Here is an 18,096-nt window from a genome sequence, read left to right on the forward strand (position 1 = left end):
AGCAGTCCTTACATTCCTGTATTATCTCTTATATGCCCATATTATCTCAACTAAAAATTCCTTCTGAATCACTTCTCCAACTTGGAAGCAATCCTTGTCTAGCACATGAGAATGGAAACTCCAAGAGGAGTGGCTATCATTTACTTCATGCTTACTTTGGGTTCTTAGCACAGTACCACTTTGGACAGGGGGTGGGCTCTTATCCTATTTTACAGAGGAGAAGCGCGCTTTAAGACACTGAGCAATTGAATAATGTAAGCTAGCAGAAGCTTGAAATCCATGCCCTTATAATTCCACAGCTCCATCTCTTAGCCTCTGTATTTATGCATGTATATTGCCTAGAAGGGGGAAAAAAGCAGTAGAATGCATCCTCTAGGCTTTCCTATGTAATGAGTATATCTTATGATACAATCCTTATTAATGTAGCATTAACACATTGATTCCCATTATTGTGTGTAACTGCACTTTGTTTATACTGAAAACTTAACTTACATGGCAAAGAAAAGGAAGAGAAGGAAAGAAAGGGAGGAAGGAAGAAAAGAACAAATGAATGCAGGCAGGGAAGGAGAGAGGAAGGAAGGAAGGAAGGAACAAAGGAAGGAACAAAGGAAGGAAGGAAGGAAGGAAGGAAGGAAGGAAGGAAGGAAGGAGAGAGGAAGGAAGGAAGGAAAGGAGGAAAGAAGGAAGGAAGGAAGGAAGGAAGGAAGGAAAGGAGGAAAGAAGGAAGGAAGGAAGGAAGGAAGGAAGGAAGGAAGGAAGGAAGGAAGGAAGGAAGGAAGGAAGGAAGGAAGGAAGGAAGGAAGGAAGGAAGGAAGGAAGGAAGAAAGGAAGGAAGGAGGAATGAACAAACAACACTAACTGGTTGTGATCTTGCAAGCTAGTTGTCTTCAAAATTCCAGCCATGCAGATGCTGAATCATTCCGGCAAATTAAACTTGAAAAGCCATGTTTATTCAGCTCAGAGAGCCCATAGCCACAGAGCAGGTCTTAACACAGCTAAGTCTGTCCGCTTATCTGAGCCTCTAGAATTCTTTCCTAGAATGACAAGTTCGTAAGAAGCTATGTTGAGAGGGAGAGGGTGTGAAATGTGTGCAGAGGAACAAACTCTTCCATGGATGGGAAGGAAAATCAAGTAAGTCCTAAATATGGCCAATACCAGAGAGCCATCTGTGACTTCCAAAATGACTTCTAAAACAGGGTTAGAAGTATTCCAATGTGTAGATCCAAGTGTGGGCTGAGAAAAATGGCACAGAGTTAAAAGCACCTTACATATTTGACCAATTAGGTCAGAAAGAGCAAAGGGAATCAGTAAGAGCTGCATTTCCTGAATGGCTACACTGTACAAGTCACTCAGCTAAGTCCTTCACATGCGTGAGCTCATTGGAGCCTGTCGACAGCCGTGGAAGATTTCTTAACAACTTAGGAGGCTGAGGCTTTCGATGTGTTTTTTTGTATGACAACATCAGACTAAGCACAGAACACCTCTTGATCTCCAAATGCTCTGTATGTCTGTCTACATATTAACTGACCAGACTGCCCTGGGAGAAATAAAATCTAGAATAATATTTGTTCACATGGAAAAACTCAAATATAATTTAAAAAACAAACAAACAAAAAACAAGTCCCTAACAGCAAGCAGTCTCTGGGAGCTCCCACGGGTGCAGCTTAATGTGAACTAGAAATATGGATTCACCCAGGAATGTGCAGGGACAGCATTCCTCCCCACAGCTCTCGGGTATGGAGACAGGGATCCACCGTGCTATGGGGATGTTTGCAAGGCCCCTCAGTCCTAGCTTCAAGCCTGCAATGCAAAGGGCAAAGCAAGGCCTGCGTGCACAGAGAAAGTGAGAAGACAGAAGGACAACGCTGAAAAGTAAGGGACCAAGCATGAAAGGCCATGTGCAGCTGTCCAGAGTGTAGCCACAGTCATGTCCCAGCTCTGCAGGACACCCACTGTGAGCAACCTTTCCAGCACTTCCTTGTCCTTTCCTGAATCTGACCCAAGTGCTCCACTCAGAGTTCTTGTCTTCCCATTCATTACCCGTCAAAAGCAATGTGTGCTGATGCTTCCCTTAAGGCTGGCATCTTCAAGAAGCAGCTTTCCTAAGAAACCCATATGAAGAATCTTCTACATCTTGGCAGTGGGTTGGGGTGGGGGGTGGGGGATCCACCTGGGGGATGGATCAACAGTCCATGTCATTTGTGTCGCTAAGCCGGATCATATGTTATGTTTTACATTTGAATAGAACATGGTTCCAGCACCTAGCCTTGACATTTCTACTTGTCTTGTTTCATTTGACACACACACCCCATTTTGTTTGTTCCAGTCACTGCTTATATTTAAGATACATTCCAAAGGGTGTGGTATATGCTACATAAGGGACTTGGGGTGTGATTCCAGTTCCAGTCACTAACAAGCATCTGTGGTTAGCAAATCAGAATTTTTCAGAACCTCTAGGTCTTTGATTTGTTTGTTAGAACTACTTTGTTTTGTTAATAAAAAAGATTTCCTAAAAATCCTTTCCAAGAAGGAGCTTCTAGAAGGAGCTTGTTGGAAACCTGCTCAGTCCCTGGCACAGTGTTTGCATACAAAGCTTAGAGGAAATAAGCTTATATACATTTTTTTTTTTTGCAAAGATGACAAAATGAACCTCAAGGAGATGAAGTAATTTGTCTAAAATCATACAATCTGTATGTGAAAGAATTCTTCAATGAACATCAAGACCATTAGTTTATTGATCACTATTTATTCCTGGGTTAGGCTGAGTTAAAATTTCTCCTCTGTCTACCCTTCCAAAGTTTCTTTCTCCATTTAGTTTTAGGATTGGGCACGGGAGAAAACTCAGTGTGTGATGGCTAGTGGCACTTGTCTCCAAGACTATCAACCTGAGGTCTAACGCTGGGACTCAAATGATAGAAGAGGAGAACTAACTCCTGAAAACTGTCCTCTACCTCCCCCTGCTCCCCCTGCTCCCCCCGCTCCCCCGTCCCCCGCTCATGTGTACCATGGTACATGCGTGCTGACACATGACCACACAAAAGAAATAATAAATGTAATGGGAAATTGAAGCTCATTGTTGATTATCTTTAATATTATTGGATTGAGATACAAATAAATGCTAGCAAACACACCTTCAGCAAATCTAGTTCAATATCTCAACAATGACAGAGAGCTAGAAAGGAAGGGAAGGAGGGAGAGAGAGACAAAGAGCAGAGAGAGAGAGAGAGAAAGAGAGAGAGAGAGAGAGAGAGAGAGAGAGGGAGAGCGCTAATGCTAGCCTATAAAAAGTAAACTCCACTCAGTGACTCCAATACCATATATGTCCAAATCTTCCCACCACTCTTCCAAAAAAAAAAATAATAATGTAGCTGAGAGTTGGAATTTGTTATTTTCCCAAGTGGGAGAGCAAGTTCCTTAGAGTCCTTCCAGTATCACAATTTTATTCTGATACAAAGAAAAACAAATCACTGTGATTCCTGCAGAATGCCTTTGTTAAAAGGGCAGCAGATATGCACAATTTCAGCCTTACTTTCAAAGTCATGTCTTAGGGATTTTGGATTCTTTCTGAATTTATAAAAACACACAGGAATGCATCAGCACAATATAGATTTATAAATCTGAAAAGCAAAGGGACATGTAAGTGTTGCTTCAAGAGAAATGTGTTCTTGTAACCATAACTCAAGTAGAAAAGTATGTCAGACCTTCCCCATGTTTCTACAATGGTTATATAATTGATGTCTTTTTAGAAAACTGTCTTAATGTGTAAAGGTTAAATTTGCTGATGCTACTACCACCTTGCCTAATTCTTTTGAATAGACAAAGATATCGTCTGTTTCTCTCACACACTGAGTCTACATATTCTCACATGAATTTAAAGGGTTCAGCTGAAATTTTCATTTTTTGACTTCCTCTTGCTTTCACTTCTGGCATTCATCCCATCTATAAATACATGGCCTTTCAAAAGCTGTCTACCAGAGCATTAGTTCCTTCACTGCTACAGCTTACATCATCATCAACAACAGCAAAATAATCAGAAAGTATCAACTGGGGTGAGGTATGTGGATAGGAGGGATATTATATGGATATTAGAAAGATTGATACAGACTGATCTGGCAAAAAGCCTAGATACTATAATTAATCACCAAAGGAATAGTTTACAAAGGAATGATTCTACTTTAGGGAAACAAGCAAACAAACCACAACTCCAAACCAGAGAATTCTCTCTCTATACAAAGGTTTGCACAAACACATTTAAGCTCAACAGTGGCTCTCTACTGTAGGACAAGCAGGAAAGACTAAGGAGATTAATTGTGTACATTTCTAACGTCTGACACCCAGCATGCATTGTTTGTACAATTGAAGCAAGCAAGAAAATAGATAAATCCAAAGATTATAAGCAACAGATTTGAGGTTGTAGCCTTTACCCTTAGTTATGGAGAAGGCGTGCTGAGATTCTTAGAATGGTAAGTATGATGCAGCTCCTCACAAAAGGGATATCGTCTGCCCCCTAATTCCGTTAGTATCTGAATGGCCACAGTGTTGCCGGCCTGCCCTCTCTTAACTACACTGCCTTCCCAGGATCCTGAAGACAGATAACCAGACACTTTCAAGGCAGGATACCTCAAACCCTGCTGATATACCTCAGGAATTTGCTTTGCAGAGATAACAAAAGGAAAGATCGGGGGTGGGGAGGGTGTAAATGACTGTTCACTGCTTGCTTAGCTGTGTACAGCAGGCAGGGTAATGTCTGCTAGACCCTGCCCACACCAGGAAGAAAGCCCTACATTGGATCCACACTTCATTCTCTCTGCAACCACAGGCTTGATCAAAGTTTCTCTGTCCCTAACCTAGGAACAATATAAACTACTGACCTAAGGAACATTTTGATACATTGACAGTTGCAAATGAGTTTATCACATAACTCTAAAACACTTTTGACAAGGGTAGTTTGTTGTCAATTAGGGCATCAAAATGTGCATCGTTTTAAAGTTTTGGGTTTTTTATTATAATTATTACTATTGCTGGATGTTTACAATCATCCAACACAGTACTGAGGAAGGAGGTCAATTTCAAAGATTAATAAAAGTGTTAATTCTAAATAGAACTGTTTTTACCAACAGTACAACCTCCTTTGGCTATTGAATCTCACTAAGACAGACAAAAAAAAAAAAGAAAAATAGCACATTTCTCCTAATTCTCTGGAGCCTAAATCGCAAAGGATGACTGCCAGCCCACAGCAAGACTACATCACATCCAGGCCCCTGGGGGGTTCACATGACAAGAGGTCATGGAGTGAATGAAATAGCCTTTTACGGGAAGGCTGAATGACGCTTTTCCAAGGGAATATTGATTCAAAAACTTACAGACTGCTAGACATGACCCACAATGCATCCTGCAGTGGCAGGCAGGCAAAATGATCCTCAGTTCTTTTATGCCCCAGACTGAGAAGCATTTTATACTTAGGACATCTCACAAAATATTTTATTGGGTTTTTTGAAATATTTAAACACCTGCATATATAAAAATCACACTAATTGAAGACCTCAAACTGTTTACTGTATTGTTATTTAATTATAATATAGAATTATCGAGGAAATGGACACATGTATTTGAATTGCCTATTAAATAGTCTAAGTTTCTTATAATAATTTTCTCTTTGCTTTTCCATGGGAAAGGTGTGTGTGTGTGTGTTGAGGAATGGGGGTCTATTTATCTCCTCACGTATCCATACATTTTAGACCAGTCTTAATTGCCCGTTGTTTCTCCCCATTTCCCCTCTCCGTGAAATATGAACCCAGAAGTCGCCTCATGGGGACTTAGACATTTCCTTCAGGTGTCATTAATGTTCAAAGAACCCTCCATGCAAGATGTCCTGTTTGTTTGTGTTTTCTTCAAGACAAAGGAGAACAATTCACTCAGCGTTTTAAACACATTCCCTCAAATCACTACTGATTAGAAAAAAAGAGGTCAATATGTGATCTGTCACACATTTTCCAAACTTGTGTACTATTATTAAGAAAGTTATGTCCTAGAGAATACATTTTAATAGTCACCCCAAGGTCCTTCTACACTGCTAGTGGGCTCCAACTATTAAATAGTATACTTCTGCTACCATCTTGTGGTGAGAGTTGAAATAGCTCTCATATTAACCTTTCCCTTTCCTGGGCCTTTTCTTACCTCTGTTTCTGTTTCACAGCTTTTAAAAGGGTCCTTCCACAGAAACCTGAAGGCTTCCCTTTCTTACGTGGGTGGGCAGATGACCTGAAGCGTTCTCCAGAACAAAGAATGGACTTTGCACATTTCTTTTCCTGCATCTAATATTTCTCCCTTTTCACCGTAAATATCCATGCTTACCCACCCTCCCAAACAAAAGCAAGTCCTGGAGGAGTAGACTCACTCTGGACCCAAACAAGAAAGCCAGATCCCCAGACTCAGGCTGGAGAGAATTAGGCGTCCACCCTCCGTTATTATTTCTGGGATTTTTATGATCAACTGTGGAGTAAAAGTTATAAATCTGGCCGGGCGGTGGTGGCACACGCCTTTAATCCCAGCACTCGGGAGGCAGAGGCAGGCGGATCTCTGTGAGTTCCAGGCCAGCCTGGGCTAAGGCCAGCCTGGGCTACCAAGTGAGTTCCAGGAAAGGCGCAAAGCTACAAAGGGAAAGCCTGTCTCAAAAAAACAAAACACAAACCAAAAAAAAAGTTATAAATCTGAAGGGAACTCAAATGTTTTTCTTGGGTCATGTTAATGTAACTCTTAACTAAACTGACTTAAAGAGTATATTTCATAAAAGCTAACAATTCTAATTCTGTGTCCTTGGTTCAGTTCCTCTGACACTATTGAAAGACAACTATATCAAATATCTAAAGATGGGTGCAGAGAGAATACAATTAGACAGAGTCCTCTAAAATATAACATGAGCAAGCAAAACAACAAATATGAAAACAGTGTTTCATTTCTTGTGGGGGAAAAAAGACTTTAAAGTTTTTTAATTAAAATTTTTCCTAAATCTCTATATGGCCATATCTATGGTATATGCACTTCTCTATTTTAAAAAATATGCTAAGCCTTAAAACTCAGTTGATTTTAAGCAATGTAGCTCCACAACATGGGTTCCATGCATTAGTCAAATGCTTTCTCCCAGTATTGATTAAATTCTAACTATTAACATAAAGTAAGTTTGCTTGTACACATTTAGAAACGTTCCTATGTCACTGATAATATGAACATCACATCTTGTGGACACCACTCTGAAATATAAGTGGTAAGTTGAGCCTAGGGAATGTAACGCCTTTGTTTATAAATAAGAAGATTAGCAAGTCACAGAGTCAAGAAGCTGACTTTCCAGAACCCTTGATCAGATGAGGGGCTCTTAGACATTTTTCTTTCCTATGGTGACTCACAAGACAGATGATATCCCCATGTGCAACATACTCCCATGAAAAGACAAGACCATCTGTGGATTATGTGTAATTTCCTGCCATACATTTGTGAGCCTCCCCATCTAGGAAGCCAACTGGAATTCAAGTGAATGGCTTTCCCTAGGGAAATGCCTGGGAATGCACTCAGCCTTGTTTTTTAAGAAACAAATAATTCATGGATTTTGATTTTTTTTAAGCTGTCATTTATTCATTTTAGCCTTATAATCGATGAAATACATACCATTTTGTTGTGACACCACAACTGAAATCTGCTGTGGTAGGAGAGGATGCCAGCGTGAGGATTTTAAAGACATTTTACTGTCTAAAAGGACTTGTCAGTGAATTTGAAGTGTTTTTACCCTGGGAGACACAAGGTTCTTTCACTAGTTTTTAATATATTCAAGATATACCTTTTCTCTGAAAAGTAGTTCCTTGGGAGGGAGAAGCATGGTAAATTGTGGGTTTTATTTGGTTGGAATTTTTCCTGTAAACAGACCTGGTTTCTACACAAGGGTTTACAGCCTAAGATATAAAAGAATTTTCTATTTTCGGAATTTCTGGCACACATAAACAAGTCCTTTGGTGACTGTTTAATACATGAAATGAGTTTCATCCACACAGTGCGGGCAATGAGAGGCATCAGGAAAAACACTAACATTTACCCAAAGGCTTTCGAGTTGCTTCTTAGACAATCATAGCACCATATCATTGAATAGACAGACCCAAAAATATTTGTGAAAGGCAAACATACAAATACTTTTAGGAATACTGAAGGGTTTTATAACAGTATTTTTGTAGCATTTTGAGGTTTGAGTGCTCAAAGGAAGACAAATCCAGAAACTTAAAATATATTTTGAAGCACTGGTTAAATTAGACTATATACAAAAGAGAGTCTTAATTTGCAACAAGTGTAATGGAGAATTTAGTCCCTGTAGTTGCGTCATTTCTGGGACAATTTTCAAAAGCCAAGCTAATTTCTACTAAAGTATTCACTATATCTATTATATACCTTACATTGTACTGGTTTGTTTGTCTTTCAAACCAACACCGGTACAAAATCAGAACAGATACTTTGCCACCTTGACAAGTCATGCTCATAAAGAAAAAAAAAAAAAAATCCACCCAAATTAAATACCGGGATAACAAATTAACTACTAATGATGAATTCAATTCCCAAGAATAAATCAAATAAATACGAACCAAGGAAAGAATGAACACACAACCAGTGCTTTGGACCAGACAAATTTTAGATATAATTTTGAAACTTTTTAGTCAATATGAATTTTATATTGTGTGCCTTTCTAAGACAGCATAGGTTTCTATTCTATCCACCCACACACACACAAAAAAAAAGATATCAAAATGCTTACAATGCATTAAGCATAGGATGTACCAAAATTTGTGCTCAGTGCATAATCTCTAGCAGCTTCTGTGGAGATGTTAACCATTCCACCAAAGGAATCTGGTGTTCCAGAATGAAAACATTAAAACAGGAAGGAGAGGTCTACCATTCATCTCTCCTAAATCCACCTAAAAGATACAAATGTCTTTTAAAGACATACTAGTTTCTCATTGAACAAGTATTTTATTTTATTTTGGGGGAAAGGGGGTTGAGACAGGGTTTCTCTGTGTAGCTTTGCCCCTTTCCTGGAACTCGATTTGGAGACCAGGCTGGCCTTGAACTCACAGAGATCCTCCTGCCTCTGCCTCCCAAGTGCTGGAATTAAAGGTGTGCGCCACCACCGCCCAGCTTGAACAAGGATTTTAGGGCCTTGTGAATCTTCACTATAAATAATTATTTTTAAAATTTATGAAACTCAAATTACACATACACACATGTGCACACTCATGCACACACGCACAGACCTATCTGAGGACATAAGCAGGTTTTAAAGTACAGTAATCTTTTGAACAAGTACTCTTTATGTCTCTGTTCTGAGACTTTTGCAGACAGACAAGTCTGGTAGGACTCCTAGATGTGAAGCAGAAGCTAGAAACACAGATCCAAAAGAGAGCCCCACAACTCAGGAAGAGTCCAGAACAAAGACGGGGGTGAGAAAATAGAGCACAGGGCAAAGGAAAGGTGACAGGCATGGATCCTCTCATCTAGTGCTAGGTGACAGCGCAGGAATACATGCCCAACAGCATGCAGAAGCATTTGAGAATCTACAAGATACCGTGAACTGCTGTATAATAATAGACGTAAAAAGGAAGCCAACTTATTTGAGATAACCTAGACAAGCTTTATAATAACAACTACTATGTTAAATGTAAATCAGAAATGGGATCAAATGGTAATTTGGTATATGTCTGCATGCAAATGTACTCTGTACATCTATGTGTTTATGGATATGTGTGTGTGTGCACATATGTGCTTTTCATTTTCTTTTCTTTTTTCTCCCTTTCTCATCAGTAAACCAACAGCACAACACACCAGCAAAGCTAGAGTCAAGGTCAATATTCCTTTCTGACAATTCCCAAGCTTCTGAACTTTCACTTTTGTGAAACCGGATATGCTATCCCTGGTTTATCTCAGAGCACACAGTAACTTCCAAAACCTACAAGAAACCTTGATAGTGTCTGGCTATGAACCCTGATAAGAAAATTCTCAATGGGAAAGAAAAACAATTATTCATACCCTGTGCAGCTGTGAAATCACCTGAAAATCTTATCATAAGAAAAGATGCAGGGCATTCTCAGCATCTCCGCACAGCCATGTCAAAAGCCCACTAAGAAACGGGCCTCAGTCAGGAAGGAGGGAGAGGAAAGGACATCTCTTGTTTTCTCAGGTCTGGTGAACATTGGTTTGTGAGGGTCAAATTTCTAATGGCTACGTGGTTGACTCTAAGTATTTGACCTCTGTTTATATTAGTGATTCAAATGAACAGGAACTCCAGGCACAGGCAGTCCACCTGGAAAATATTCTTGGTTCCAGAACCAGAACTGAGCTGTTCAAAGAAATGTCTCTTAAATAAATATAAATAAACAACATGCCACAGATATCAATTTAGCATCTCTGGTAGCATTTCTTGGTTAGCATAACCAAGAAACCTTCATTGTCCTTCTGTTTCTGTTTCTGAGATGCTTTCAAAAGCACGTCCATGAGGAACTGCTCAGTTTTCTCACCAATAAAGCAGGGAACCACCCCTCTCACACACAGTTTGGGCTGAAAGTCCATGTGGCATGCTAATCTTCAGACCTGTCCTTTTCAATGCAATGTGGCAAGATATAAGGGTGCTCATCAGCTGTCCTGCTGAAAAATCTTGCCCCATGCCATTAGCTTGCCTTCTCTTAAATTCCTGCCCAAAATACTGTTCATCTGAGTCAACTAAATCAATGTTCTCACCCCCAAGGCTGTTGTGAGACTATTACGATGTTAACCAGAGAGAGATTCAAAAGTTACTATATTGATCATTCACTTTGATTGTAGGTATGTTAAGATGTGAAAAAATGAGCACATGCCACCCCTCCCCCACCTAGTAAATGCAAAGGGGGTCCAAAGGAGGCAAAAGCAATTCTAATGCCTTTCACAGTGTTAGTATTCATCATCCCTGCCTGGAAAATGACACTGAGCTACAGAAACCAGAAGAGGAAGGTGATAGATTGCTAAGTAACCATCCTATAAGAGCAGGGCTGCCTGTGGACTTCCCAGCTAAGCAAGCCCATCCAAGGTCCATAAGATGGCTGTAAGAGTCCACTGGTCCCTTTCTAATGAGGTCAGTTTAGCTCATGGCAGGGTCCTTTCCACCCAGTGAGAAAAGCTCACTGGTTACTGAGATTGAACCAGGCCTGTTCTGTGGCTCCACAGTACATCTCTGACGTGGACTCTGAGAACTAGAAGGTTTGAGTTTGTAACTGGTTGTGGTGTCACTGAGCTGGGAGTTATAAGCACATCACCAGATCTGAAGCCTCAAATTCCTTCCCTGAGCCGCCCAGGCACCCCTCCAGTATGTCAAGGTAAAACCATGACCTGCTTCAGTAGGTACCGTTCCTAGCACAGTGCTGAGACAGGAAAGGTAAGCTGTCTTTATTGCTGTTCTTACATTGTTTCAAAACTCTGTGTGTTTTCAGTATGAACAATGGGAAAGTAACTGGTGTTAGGCCCAGATTACAGCCAGAACAAACACACTTTATTTACTGTTTAGCTCAAAACAAGGCCTCACCTCTTGACTTAGTCTGAAGGCCAAATTACAACTGAACTGCATCAGAGATGCAAAAGGCAAGGGTTTTCTGGGACATCCGGTCCAAGGCATCTTTGTCCCATGGAAGCTTGAGTTCCAGCTGATCAACTGGCATCATAGGAAACAAAGGATTCAAGACAAAAATAGCTCCAGCCACGTTAGAATATTGTCTGCTCTTATTCTGGGAATGAGTTAATATTGATTCTAACCTATGTTCAAGCTAATTTAAAACTTGTGTGTAGTCCCCTGAGTATACACTAGTTAATGAGGCAGCCAAAATAAAGAACTTATGAGTATATGAAAATTTCGGGAAAAGAATTGAGATAAATTGGAAATTCTAGATGTGAAATATATGCATAAAGGGAATCCAGTTCAGAGGAATCTATGGGAAATACTTGGAGTTCTTTGGCAAGAAGAAAGTATTTAAAACATAAATTTAAAATATCGTCACCATCATCTGAAAGAGCCTGCAGTTTTCAATGCTAATCACTTGATCCCCACAGAGCATTTCTTAAGGGGTCTGTAGATGAGAACTGCAATAATTCAGATGTTTGCTTTTTAAACATGATCATCAGACTGTACACTTGATACTTATGCTTGAGAGCTTAGATCTTCCTCTTCCCTGGTATAATTTTCATCTAAGCATTCCTTAGATACTTGGATCATTCTTAATGGGGAACAAGCATTATATCCTCTGTGGACACATGGAAATCTAGATAATTGGATGGAGTTGATTACAGCAGTAGATAATTTCTCCCATTTCCTTCCACTACAATAAAAGCTGAAGATATGTTTCACCACCTACTACGTAAATTATTTTTAGATTACAGACTCTCTCTAAAGCATAAATTTATTTGAAAATCTTCTTTTAGTTCTCCCTCCCAAAAACATCCTAATTCAAACTAAATTATTTTCTTTTTAGTATAAAGCTGGCTGAAGTGTCCTAATAACATTTGAAATGAACCTCATTACTAAAAGCTATAATTCAAATGATAATTGAACATTAGCTTTGCAATAAAGCATTCTGTTTCAGTCACAGTATGTCACAGGAGATGGACTATCTGCTTCCTAAACCCAAACACCTAAGATACAGGAAGTATTCTTTTATTCTGAAAGCATCATGTTTAGTGTTTATCCTCTTAGCTAAACCAAGGAGTGTCTTGCAGTTGGAAATTTAGTACTGTCTCTTTAAGTGAGTGCTTAATTCCAATGGATATTATGCCCATATATTATACCTGTCAAAATTCTTTAAATGCTAATGAGTCACCTTACTGAAAATAAACTGCATGCTTCCTTTTGAAAACTTGAAAGTACGCACAAGTGGGAAAACGTTTACCTCAGTTCAGTGTAAATCAGGGCAGAGAGGAAGTAGAAAGTACTCCAGGCACTTGTTCAAGATGCAAATAAATGTGCCCCAGTCTCTATTATACATGAGGCCCTCTTGAGATGGAAGTTCCTACTTCAATAAGAAAACGCTGGGGTGGGAGTGGGGGAGGGGTCAAAGGGGGAGATATTTTATAGGAGACGTAAGCCATTTCCTCTGCATAAATACAAAAACTTCACATTCTTTGAGAATGCGTGCCAAGAGGGAGAAAGCCTCTGTAAGCTGGCGCCTGGAGAGCGGGCTCTGGGAAAGCGGGTTTTCTCCGGTCCTCTCCAGACCCTGGTGAGAATTTCCTTTCTGCTCTGAAGCAGTACTGTTAAGCTAAGAGGCACGGCCCAGGCACGAAATCTGAAATTTCAAAAATGCGATAAAGCTCCAACCGGCAGCCCTGGGAGGCAAGCAGCTGCCTGGTGACCGCTGATGAAGTGGCTTCTTAAGGAGGTGGGCAGATTGATTCCAGCTGCTGAGCGCCGGGCAGGGCAGCGGCCGCGGAATGCACAGCCAGGCGGCGGAGGCAGGGCTGCAGCAGCTTCCCAACCGAGGGCCAGGCCAAAGACTAACTCTGCAGTTTCAGCCTAAGTGGGAGGGGAGTGGCCTCGTTCAGGGCGATAGGAACTTCCAAGGCAGGCTGAGCCAGCCGAAAGGTACCAGCGTCCCTTCGAAAGTGGAAGGTGACTCTGTGTATCTGAAAGCTGTCTGAGATCTGTGTTCAGAAGAGCCTGCGAGTGGTATTCTTCCCTTCAGGGGATTCCTGTTTGGTTATTCCCACCCACTCCCAGCTCTGTGTCTTCCGATGGCTTTGAAGCCTCGGTTGTCCGTTCAGGGATTCGGTACAGTACAGTGGAGGTGCAGGACCCTGGGGGCCTTGCAACTGACCCAGAGGGGGCCTATGGTAAGTCTTGCTTTTTAGAAGAGCTAGCCTCAAAGCAAGAGGGCTAAGTGTGTCTGTGTGGGGGTTGGGGGGGGGAATAGTAGTCCCCCGAGGGCCCCAAAGTCAGACACCAAGTGATCTAAGAGAAGGTAAGAGGTAGGCGGGCACGAAGGCACGCCTAATGGAATATTCAATATCCTGAGAAAGGCACTTTCGGCTCTGCACTTCCAGAGACTAAAAGCCAGTAATGGGCTTTGGAGTCTGCGCTTCCTCTCCCTAATGTCCACAGGGCTTTAAAGCTGCAACCGATCGATCAGCCTTCTCCGCGAAGGCGGCGGCATGTGGAGTGCAAAACCTTCCTACTGTGGCCCAAATCCACCCAGCCTCCTCTGAACACCCCGAAGAAGCCACACAACTTCTTTGAAATGGAAGGATTTGGCTCTTAAAAATGCCAGGGAGGAAGAAAAGAGAGAAGCGAGGTGGCGCCCAGAGAAAGCACTGGCCTTTGCTCCCTACCCCAACTTTTCCGAGAAGGAGTTGAAAGTGAAGCAAAGAGACGCTTTGTCCCCCTTGCACTGGGTTGAGCAGTTGTCCCTAACCTTCTTCACGTGCAGGGTGACCCAACCTCCACCAACCTCAGGGCGACAAAGAATGGCACTTGTGGAAGGGGCAGAAGCAGAGCTAATGAGTACCCAGAGGTGGGGTTTCTTGGCCTTCTCTTGATGACATCACAGCTCCCCTGAAAGTGACCCTGTGAATAACCCTTCCCTCCCAATCCCTTGCTGGAGGCTCGATCTATGGGGTGGAGCCCAGCCCCCGGTCCGCACCAACCGGGCCAGAGCCCTCTTGGCAAAGCTCACTGTATCCCGACAAACTCTGTCCCTAAACTGAACTCGACCTCAGCCAGCCTCAGGTCACCCCGCGGCCTGGGTCCAGGGGTCGCCTCTGGGAAGTTCTCCAGGCCTGAGGACGGTCAGGGTTCAGTCCCTGTGTGGACGCCCCGAGAGGCAGCAGCCCGCGCCGTCGAGCGCAGGGCAGCAAACTTTCCGAGGTCCCTCTCCCCACCCCCACGCCACAGGGGCGCGTCTCCGCGAAGAGCTCGCCTTTCCCAGCCCGCCGGAGACAACCACAGCACGTGATGCGCAGAAACAAAAATAAACACTTCCCCTTCCCGGACCGCCACGGCGAGCAGGGGGCGCCCTGCGCTATCCCGGAGCCGCAGCCCCCACCCCACCCCCTTCCCCGGCCGGGAGCGCAGTCCCCACGGGCGCCGGGAGAGAGTGGCCCCTGCCCCGCGACGCCCTGCGCCTACCTCTCGGATTTGGTGAACTTCCGGAACGCCTGGCGCAGGTCGTGGAAGGACCTGTAAGTCTGCGGCTCCGCGGAGATGCCCTGTGCCCGGGTGGTCCGCGGGCCGATGTGGGTGGAGGGCACCGGCAGCACCGACTGGCATTTGTGGAGCTTCCTCTTCAGCTCCTGGATTTCTTCCTCCTTCTCTGACAGCCGCTTCTCCAGCTCTTTGATCCTCTCCTCCTTGAGCATGAGAATCTTCGCAAAGTCTTCCTCCAGTTCGCTCATTTTTTTTTTATGGTTAAGCCAGGTCCCCCCTCTCGAAACTTTTCCTCCCGCGGCGCGCGGGCGACGGGGACAACAGAGGAGCGCAGCGACCAGGGTCTGGGGCGCTCAGCCCGGAGCACAGCGTGCGTCCCCGCTCCTGCGATCGCTTCTGCTGAATGGACTAGAAGCTCCGGGGAGGACGAGGCGTCTAAAAGGAAGGAGAGGAGAGGCAGAGTGCTAATCCCTAGCGTCTCTAGGGAATAGGTGATTATCTTTCATTGAGAAACCAATTAGAGTCGCCCTTCCTCCCCTGAGACCCCCCCTCCCTCGTCCCCCTTTCCCAGTCGTTTGGTGAGAGTACGGGAGCGGAGCGCGCCACCCCACCAAGAGCCTGGTTTCTACGGAGGGTTGGACCAGAGAGCCTGCGCTCACTCCATCACACAGTCACTCCTTAGGCTATATGGTACCAAAAGAAGGGAGTGGGACGGGGTGCTTTATGACACTTGATCCTTGAAATAGCAACAATTACCATGTGATCTCTCAAGGATGACGCAGTGCTTGTAACTGGATCCTGAGAGAGAGAGAGAGAGGGAGAGAGAGAGAGAGAATGTGTGTGTGTGTGTGTGAGAGAGAGACATTTCATAAATATTAAATTGCCTTTAGACAACCTAAAGCAACCTTTCTTTCACTTCGCCATTTCCTTCTTTTCCGCTCTGCATGCCTGGATGCGGTCATGAGAGAAGGCGCACGTGTGTGCATCACTCCTCACTGTCAAGTTCTGAGGCGGAGACCTTCACTAATAAGAATAACCAACCGGCAACAGCAATGACACCAATTCCGGGTTTTGGTAGCACATAACTTTACTGGAAATTGTGGACTCAAACAATTTGGAGGGGAAGCTGGATGAGCACATCATGATAAGCCAAGTGTTTATGGAAAATTGAAAGGCCGCGCATTGATTGTGAACAGTTTAAAGTCTGGGTTTTATTTCATCTACTCCAGTTAAATATTGTATGTTGAGCACCCAAATATCATCTTCCAGGGCTCTGGAGTGGCTTCTGCAGCTGCTAAACCACTGGCTCACGCTCCCAGTTGAGTCTGGAAACTGCAACTGCATTCATCTTTGTTTCTCCCTTATCTGTGCCTCCATCATCCGGCCAATGCTGACGAAATTATTAGAGCACCTTGATCCTGCGTGTTTAGGAGTTACTACACTTTAACGATATCTGCTGTACACCACAGAGAGCATGTTTTATAAAAGAAAAAATATTGTTTCCCATTTATTTGGTGAATGGGGTGGGGCATACTTTCAGGTAATGAACAAGTTAACAAATTTTAGTAGATGCAACTAAAATCCAGAGTTTCTCTTCACTAGTAATCACTTTCCTTTAAAAAGAAAAATAGTGTGTGATTTTTACTTACAACAAAATAAATAAGTATACTGTCTGGTCTGAAACAGTACATAAAAGGGAAGCAATCATATGCTTTGGCTTTTAAATAAACCCTAAAATACTTTTTCTTTCAGAAATTCTTTTGTTACCTAGTGCTAGCTTTCCTCACCTGATTACATTAGATTAGAACTATTAAGCACACATCTAGGTTTCTTAAGGACAGCAGATACCTCTACCCAGACTCAGTTGTCTGTGGTTACTTTCTGCATCACCACTATGTGTGAAAACGGAATTCACTACAATCCTTTTTAGAAATACTCAAAATAATGGGTAATTTAAAAAAAAAAAACACTTCATTGGGGGGAACTTTTATCATGTTTAAAAGCCTAGGGCACAGTTTCAACAATGCTTACTGAAAAATCAAAATAGTTCCCTAAAGATTCTTGAGAACTCTCCCCATATCTTATCCTGTCGGCAACAAAGACAGTTTTTAAGTGCTTCTTCTGCCTATTAAAGGGACCATTTAAACCAGGATGCCACATGTATGTCAGAACTCTAAACCCACCACTTCCTAAGTTAAACTAATTTTTAAGTGAGTCACTTCTAACTTAAATAATGTTTGGTGCCTGCTGAAAAAAAAAATCTTGTTCATTAGCTTAAAAATATGTAATTTAGGGCCGGGCAGTGGTGGCGCACGCCTATTAATCCCAGCACTCGGGAGGCAGAGGCATGAGGATCTCTGTGAGTTCAAGGCCAGCCTGGGCTACCAAGTGAGTTCCAGGAAAGGCGCAAAGATACACAGAGAAACCCTGTCTCGAAAACAAACAAACAAACAAACAAACAAACAAAAAATGTAATTTAGATTACAAAGAAAGTCTGAGAAGCTGGCTTCACCCAAAGACTTTATATTACCAACAAGGAAGATAAAAGGCTGGAGGCAAACTCCAAGTCCAGGGCAGTATGGAAGTTGCACTTTAAGGCTGTCATGTCATGATGCTGGTTGCTCTAACATTCTGGTTCCAGCTTCAAAGCTGGAAACCTAGACATGGTGAGATTCCAGGGATCCAGCTGTGAGGTGTAGCATTACCCTTGTTTCTTTTAAATCTGTAGTAGCACTTCTGTTGGAGCAAAAGTAGGAATGAAACTTTTTTTTTTTTTAATTAAAGGTCAAGGTCGCCATCTAGTGCCCTTAAAAAAAATTACTGAAAACAATCAGTCACAATGAAGTTGATTTCCTTAAATGCCTATAGCAATGTTTTCATGTTCTGTGGTCAAGAAAAATAGAAAATGT

At 42.5% G+C, this 18,096-nt stretch overlaps 1 protein-coding gene and 1 long non-coding RNA gene across 2 annotated transcripts in view; one reads left to right on the forward strand and one right to left on the reverse strand.

The window, feature by feature from the left end:
* Prkg1 (protein kinase cGMP-dependent 1) overlaps positions 1-15,664 on the reverse strand; it is a 1,194,442-nt gene extending 1,178,778 nt beyond the window's left edge. The window contains exon 1 of the mRNA XM_036209439.1: positions 15,170-15,664. Within this exon, the coding sequence (XP_036065332.1) occupies positions 15,170-15,435 (266 nt within the window). The 5' untranslated portion in view covers positions 15,436-15,664. The remainder of the gene's footprint in view (positions 1-15,169) is intronic.
* LOC118597787 lies at positions 15,031-16,928 on the forward strand. The gene is made up of 2 exons (XR_004946896.1): positions 15,031-15,678; positions 16,158-16,928. It is a non-coding gene; the product is annotated as an uncharacterized LOC118597787 (long non-coding RNA).
* Positions 16,929-18,096: the final 1,168 nt, after the last annotated feature.

The sequence above is a fragment of the Onychomys torridus genome, chromosome 1 (assembly GCF_903995425.1).
Source record: "Onychomys torridus chromosome 1, mOncTor1.1, whole genome shotgun sequence".
Classification (NCBI taxonomy): Eukaryota; Metazoa; Chordata; class Mammalia; order Rodentia; family Cricetidae; genus Onychomys; species Onychomys torridus.